Raw genomic sequence first — 7,980 nt, 5'->3', positions numbered from 1 at the left:
CGTTATTGTGTATTCTACGTATTGACGCAGTTTTACGTTATTACGCAATGGCGTCATCGCGCAATGACATCACAACGTCATTTAGCAACAAATCGACCTGCCTCTAGCAACTTCCCCTGAAAATGTGTTGGCAACYCCGCTCTCCTCGCCTCTTTCTCAAAACCCATTGGATGAGAAAAACAGCTGGTCCAGACCTTCTGACCTTCTCCTCCAATGGGTTTTGAGAAGTAGGAGAGAGGACGCGAGGAGAGACAATTGAGATTCTCCCACAGTTTGGTATGAGGAGGAAATCTTTGGGCGCATTTTTTTTMGGTCAGCACGGTCATCTAGCTAGCTACAGTCATACAATAAACGATGGCAACGTTTTTCGGAGAGGTTTTATCTGTTTACTCGCGTGCAGTCGAAGAAGACGACGATGATCTGGATGATGAAAACGAAGATGAGCAAATTCACAGAGAGATAGAAGAAAAGAGGTAGCTAACAGCCAGCTAGCTAACGACTAACTGCACGCGATTGAGCTTTCAGTTTCACTTGGTAACTAGTTAGCGAAGGCTTTGAAATGGTTCGCGTTTGTAGCTTAGTTTAGAGCAGATGGTTCTTTTGAAATATCCATCGCTTGTCAATAATATAACATGTCCTCTGTTCTCAACTGTACACAGCTCCTTTTATTATTTAAATAAGTTAGGACACGGTGACTGAGTGTAAAGATGTGCACGATTTTGACTGACTGGTGTTCGTTCTGGTTTAACAGGGAGGTCCATATTGCGTGGTGCCCTGAAGTCGCACAATCACTTGAGGACTCTGGCAGCAACAAATTGCAATGCTCAGACCTCATCATTGCCGTGGGCACTAATGCTGCAGGTAAGCTKCCGAGTGGCGCGGCGGACAAAAGCACTGCATCTCAGTGCTAGATGCGTCACTACAGACCATGGTTCGATTCCAAGCTGTATCACAACTGGTCGTGATTGGGAGACCCGTAGGGCGGCGCACAATTTTCCCAGCGTCGTCCGGGTTAGGCCGGGGTAGGCCGTCATTGTAAATAAGAATTTGTTCTTAACTGACTTGCCTAGTTAAATAAAAGTTCACCTGTGATGACTGGGGTGTATTCATTAGTCGGATTCCGTTGTAAAACGTTTTACAACAGTTTACTCACTGTTCTTCAATGTGAAAAGCTGTTGAGTCCTGTTTTGTTCTTAAACGGAAGTTGTAGTTCAGTCACGTCTCTTAAAAAAAATAAAGTGACTGGCGGAAGGAACCCTATGGACTTCACTCCACTTTGTAGTATGGAAGATTCTGTAATTTATAGATGTGCAGCTTGTGCCAAGCCGTCTGCAGACTTGGGATAAACATGGCAACGCATGAAAACCATACTTTTAAAATTAACTACAACTTCCGTTTAAGAACGAAATACAACCAAACAGCTTTTCCGTCAAGTTTTGCAACAGAATCCAACTAATGAATACACTCCTGGTCTAACTCTTTCTCTCAAGGAATGAACATTCTCTCCTATTGTTTTCAGGATTTCTGTCTGCATATGTGTTGAACACTGAAAGCTGGGATGCAGTGGGCCATGTGTCACTATGGAATGAGAGGAGTAGGGGCTCCAGTAGACAGAGCATTGCCCTACTGCCTGGAGAGCCAGCCTGTCTCTTCTACCGACACAGGGACAACCCAGCAGTGAGTGGCTGATCAAACACAATGCACACCAACAATTGTACACAGGATACACTTAAAGCTCTAAGCCTTGTCCAAACCACAATGGCCCATAGTTCAGAAGCTTGTGTTTGGACACTAGTCTGTTGCAGCATTAATCCATCTGCTGAGTGCCAAGCAGAGAGGCATATGGTCCTGTTCGTTGGTATGACTCAACCAGGGATCGATCTTCCAATTTCAAGACGGACACTCTAACCACAAGGCCACTGAGTTGGTATACAAATTAAACTGAGACGTAGTGATGTGACGTTGCCACGAGCAGTAGGATGAACCGCAAATATTGCAGACAAATAAAGACACGTGCGCTGCACACTGCTGCAATATTATAGCTGCAGGATAAAAACAGAAGTTAAGCCTTGCGCTTCACCTTCTTCATTGTTTCTGAATTGCTGACTACCTTTAAAGGTGTGTTCCAACAGTATTTTCATTGCTACTGTAGTCAGTGACTCAGCGATTATAGCAGATTCTGTAAAGCAGTGCTCACCAACCTTTCATGGACTGAGATCACTTTGTCAAAATGCAGGCCGTGATCAATTTCTTTCATGACTTCACCCTAAGCCGATGCAACATTAACCTATCAAAATCAGTTCTGTAGCAGTCAGGTTTGTGCGTAGGCTATAAGCTCAATACATTCTCACTGCATATAGACTATTCTTGAATTGCCCTGCCAATGTCGTGCTTCTCAGACCATTTTTTAAAATTATATTTCAAAACGTGAGGTATATGATCCCACTGGTAATAGATCATTTGTAGCATTACTAATTGAAATTGTTTATTTTACTGGACTGATGGTGTCTGCATCTGATGGTCAGTCTCAGCAGAGGGTGGGTTTCGTGAGAGGCTACCTCTGATGGTTTTCTGACTCATGCACCAATTCATGTTACTCGTATGATCAGAGAACGTGAAATAGGCTACTCCTCTATATTAGAAAGGCAAGCCGCTAATAGCGACGCAAGTCTATCGATAAACTTTGTAGTCCGAGTGGATCAAATAAAATGTTATTTGTCACATGCGCCGAATGCAACAGGTGTAGACCTTACAGTGAAATTCATACTTACAAGCCCTTAACCAGCAATGCAGTTTTAAGAAAAAATACCTCTGTAGTGGCTTGCGGTTGGAGGCTGGGCAGTTGCCATACCAGGCAGTGATGCAACCAGTCAGGATGCTCTTGATGGTGCAGCTGTAGAACCTTTTGAGGATTTGAAATCTTTTCAGTCTCTTGGGGGGGGGGGGGGGGGGTYGGTTTTGTCGTGCCCTTTTGACGACTGTCTTGGTGTGCTTGGACCATGTTAGTTTGTTGGTGATGTGGACACCAAGGAACTTGAAGTTCTCAACCTGCTCCACTACAGCCCCGTCGATGAAAATGGGGGAGTGCTAGGCCCACTTTTTCCTGTAGTCCACCATCTCCTTTGTCTTGATCACGTTGAGGGAGAGGTTGTTGTCCTTGCACCACACGGCCAGGTATCTGACCTCCTCCCTATAGGTTGTCTCTTTGTTGTCGGTGATCAGCAAACTTAATAATGTTGTTGGAGTCGTGCTTGGCCATGCAGTCATGAGTGAACAGGGAGTATAGGAGGGGTCTGAGCATGCACCCATGAGTAGCACCCATGTTGAAGATCGTAATGGCGGCTGTGTTGTTACCTACCCTTACCACCTGGTGCGGCCCGTCAGGAAGTCCAGGATCCAGTTGTAGTGGGGGGTGTTTAGTCCCAGGGTGCTTAGCTTAGTGATGAGCTTTGAGGGCACTATGGTGTTGAACACTGAGCTGTAGTCAATGAACAGCATTCTCACATAGGTGTTCCTTTTGTCCAGGTGTGAATGGGCAGTGTGGAGTGCAATGGAGATTGTATCATCTGTGGATCTGTTGGGGCGGTATGCAAATTTGAGTGGATCTAGGGTTTCTGGCATAATGGTGATGATGTGAACCATGACCAGCCTTTTAAAGCAATTCATGGCTACAGACGTGAGTGCTACGGGTCAGTAGTCATTTAGGCAGGTTACCTTAGTGTTCTTGGACACAGGGACTATGGCGGTCAGCTTAAAACATGTTGGTATTACAGACTCAGACAGGGAGAGGTTGAAAATGTCAGTGAAGACACTTGCAAGCTGGTCAGCGCATGCTATGAGTAAGCATGATCAGACAGTRGTCCGGAACAGCTCATGCTCTCATGCATGCTTCAGTGTTACTTGCCTCAAAGCAAGCATAGAACTAAATTAGCTCGTCTGGTATGCTTGTGTCACTGGGCAGCTCTCGGCTGTGCTTCCCTTTGTAGTTTGTAATAGTTTGCAAGCCCTGCCACATCCGACGAGTGTCGGAGCCGGTTTAGTACGATTCGATCTTAGTCTTGTATTGACACTTTTCCTGTTTGATGGTTCGTTGGAGGGCATAGCGGGATTTCTTATAAGCTTCTGGGTTAGAGTCCCGCTCCTTGAAAGTGGCATCTCTACCCTTTAGCTCAGTGTGAATGTTGCCTGTAATCTATGGCTTCTGGTTGAGATATATACGTACAGTCACTGTGGGGACGACGTCGTCAATGGCCTTATTGATGAAGCCAGTGACTGATGTGTTGTACTCCTCAATGCCATCGGAAGAATCCCGGTACATTTTCCAGTCTGTGCTAGCAAAACAGTCCTGTAGCTTAGCATATGCTTCATCTGACCACTTTCTTATTGACCGAGTCACTGGTGCTTCACTGGGAGGTTTCTTTTATMGCTTATAAATGTGACCGTGCTGATTTTAAAATCTTAAATATGAACTCACACATAAGAACAGCAGCTCTTTGCTGTTTTCTTTGACAGGTTCTAGTCATGATTGATCACGTTTTGAAATCTCACACCGAGTCACCTATCAGCTTCGCTGTTGGCTCGTGGAAGCTCCAGACACGGTGATCTGAGCTATCTGATTGGCCAGCGGTAGACCTATGGGTGCACTTAATTTGCTCCCCGGGCGAGTAGAGTTTATACCTTCAGACACATGAAATGGTTCAAAATGGGAACATTACGATACCCGGTGTGAAGGGCAGTTGAATCAAGTGCACCTACCACAAACAGTGCAAAACGAATAAAAAAAATAGTAACTCAAGGCTTTATCGTTGTATACAGTGTTAACTCTGAAACACTGGTGCTACTGGCTTCCGGGTTACGCGAGCAGTGTCAAGCAGTGCAGGTTGTGTTTCGGAGGACGCATGGCTCTCAACCTTTGCCCCTCCTGAGTCTGTACGGGAGTWGTAGCTATTGGACAAGACTGTAATTACCAATTGGATATCCTAAAAGTGGGGAGAAAAAGGGGTAAAAAGTGTTTTAAAAACAAGGAAAGCCTTGGAGGAAGGGAAAAACTAGGAAAGCCTTGCGATTGACTGGTTGGTGACGACTGCTTTAAAGTATATACTTGTGTTGCTTTTGTAGGTCCTGGTCTGCCAAAGCACTTGTTACATTGCGGAGGACCAACTGTTTCAATGGACAGAAAAGGTAATGCTCTTGTGATTTTATACATGCCTTATAGAGGGTCACGTTGATGCCCACTGCTTGATATGACTATAAGTAGATGTGACTGTAAAAGCACTGGTCAACAATGACTACGGCCTCTTAACTTTCTCCCTCCTTCCCTCTGGTTCTAGGTGTTTGGCTGCCTCCAGAAGAGAGGGCTCAGTGTGATGGTGCTGTCGGACAGCCCTGTGGCTGAGTACAAAACGCCAGACTACCTCTACGGTAGCGCTGTCCCTTTCCTACGCTCCCTCAAGAGCAGTGCCTCCGAGAGCCAGGCCCTCTGCCCTGCACTAGAGCAGCCAAACATCCTCACTGGACTGCCAGCTGCAGGTACCACCATACTGATGGCTTTGATTCCCTGGGTTGAAGTCTTCCATATAATTCCACAGAATTAAATAATGGACTATTTTCAATTCATTAAATTGATTGACTTTGAAATGGAATTTGCCCCCAACCATGTTCAGTTATGTATTATTAGCGTAAAAGCACTTGCATTAACGAAACATGATTTAATTTGTCAAAGATTCTTGCCATATCATGCATATTTGCCAACTTGCTGAATTTGTCATTCTTTCTCCGTAGGACCTTTCTATGGATTACATTCTGGAAATTTCCAAAACATTATGGTTATTTTTGGTTAATTTCTGGTTCCTTTTCACACAGAATGACCCAAATACTAAAACGGATCTCTATTCTTTCCTCAGTACTGAGCCACTGCCAAGTCCATCAGATTCCAGCTGTTCTTTACCAATGCTACACTGATGTCATCAGCCCAGACTCTATCACCATGGAAACCTACAAACCTGCCCTGTTGTGTCTAAGCAAGTTGGTCAAGGTGAGCGAATACATTGTAGAGCAGGGAGAATAACTTTTTTGCGCCCCCCATCGTGACAGCAAAGAGTTAAAAAAATGTGCGTTTTAAATTTGATTTCATGAAGTTCTGCCCATTTTTGCCGTGGGGTGGAGAGAAGACTTTGCAGTTTTATAACTCATTTCCTGCAGTTCTAGACATTTTGCCATAGGATAGAGGCAAATGTTAGCAGTTTTCATTATAACTGATGAACAATGTGGCCTATCCCAGTCAGTAATTCGACCATGCTTACTACAAGTCTAGCGGCCAGCTATCAAAACTAACTTACCAATCAAACAAATGTAGCTTACAACCACATTTTGAAATGGCAGCTTTTGTATTCTAACTCAACGTTAAGTTGCAACCCCGACTAAGTCATCCCAGTATCAATGTCCTAATGGTAACTATTCATCACTGTTCAGGGTTCTCAAAAGCTTTGTCTTCTTTTGCTGATCTCTCTCTCCCTCTCCCCACATTTTACCTCCAGTTGGAGCCTTGTCTGAGTGCTGACGTCCTCCGAAAGTTTGCCATAATCACTGAGGCTCAGAGTAATCTGTATACTTAAATGTGGAAGATGTATTTGTACTGAATAGGCTCTGTATTTGTCTTTTACCTAATGAACAGGTTCACTTTATTTTAACCAAATCTGTATTTTGGATGTATATGGCATTTTATAGAAGTGTCCAGACACTTTTTTGCAATTTCACTTGGTTTTGAGAAACTTACCCCACCAGCCATAGACTTCTTCATGCTCGTTCTGCAGTTGCAGGGGCACAGATATAACATGAACAAAAGCTCCAAAAACACCCAAATATATGTCCTTTTAAAAACAGCATTGCTCTCAGTATAACGATGCAGGTCTTTAGATGTCATTCCAAACTTTTCATTCTAATTTGTTGGACTCGAGCGATACTTCTCAGTGTAGGCCTTCTCTTGGCATTGCTCAAGACCTGCATTGCTATACTGAGAGCGTTACCGTTTCTAAAATAATGTGTTTGGGTGTTTTTGGAGTGTTTGTTCATGTTTTATCTGTYACCCTGCAACTGCAGAACAAGCATGATGAAGTTTATCGCCAGTGGGGTAAGTGTCAAAACCAAGTGAAAACTATAATAAAAAGTTTGGACACTTCCATAACATTCCATTTACAAAAAAAATTWACCTTTCATTTAAACTATAACATAATATGTAAGTAATGTTTTAATTTGGAAGAAGTGAAGGGCACCTTCATTGAAAATAAAAAGGTGCAACACTCTCAGCAAGACCACTTCTTCTTGGTCACAGATTGATGAAATCACTTTGTGCTTAAAGGTGAAGTAACGGGTCTGCACACATTTGAATTGTCTCTGTGCTGCTCAGTGGACATTTAGGAGAAAGTTCTGTCAGTTATATGAAATAGTGCCAATATTGATTGTACTGTAACGAAGTATGATCATATTTATTTTAGTTATAAGAAAGGTGCAATTTTATAGTAAGTCATTTATAATTTGATTGTTACTATATTTACAAAGCATCAGTCATTTCAAGCCCTATTGCTCCACTTTTGTTGAATAGAAAGAAAAAAATCCAGTTTTTTTCTTATTATTATTTTCACGTTTTTACTATGTACTTGAGCTTGTGTCCTCAAAAGTGAGTACACCTCAGCAATTTCAACAACAAAAAAATTATCAGAAAGGTGAGTTCCAGACATTTCTAAAACTATGCAACATTACCTGTTGTTGTTTATGGCCGTCATTCAAATTTTTTTTGGGGGGGGGTATGTCTATTTAGGCGGAAATCTACAGTTTGCCCTATCATTCAAGAGGTAATTAAAAACAACTTTCAAGTAATGTTACATTTAAAATGTAAATAAACACCCTGAAATTCTYTATTTATTTTCATTCATCTTAACACTTTGAAAATTAACTGGTATTATTATAACTTATTAAACGTTT

The 7,980-nt window shown here is 42.7% G+C and overlaps 1 protein-coding gene across 1 annotated transcript; it reads left to right on the top strand.

The window, feature by feature from the left end:
- The first annotated feature begins 253 nt into the window (after positions 1-253).
- On the top strand, positions 254-6,980 carry LOC111950716 (proteasome assembly chaperone 1). Its single transcript, XM_023968530.2, has 7 exons — positions 254-473; positions 752-861; positions 1,520-1,677; positions 5,119-5,181; positions 5,331-5,529; positions 5,904-6,034; positions 6,537-6,980. Exons 1-7 carry the CDS (start codon positions 355-357, stop codon positions 6,612-6,614), a joined length of 858 nt encoding a protein of 285 aa, XP_023824298.1. The 5' UTR covers positions 254-354; the 3' UTR covers positions 6,615-6,980.
- Positions 6,981-7,980: the final 1,000 nt, after the last annotated feature.

The sequence above is a fragment of the Salvelinus sp. IW2-2015 genome, linkage group LG23 (genome assembly GCF_002910315.2).
Source record: "Salvelinus sp. IW2-2015 linkage group LG23, ASM291031v2, whole genome shotgun sequence".
NCBI lineage: Eukaryota > Metazoa > Chordata > Actinopteri > Salmoniformes > Salmonidae > Salvelinus > Salvelinus sp. IW2-2015.
The sequence above is the reverse complement of the archived record's forward strand: the minus strand, read 5'-3'. Positions and strand labels throughout refer to the sequence as shown.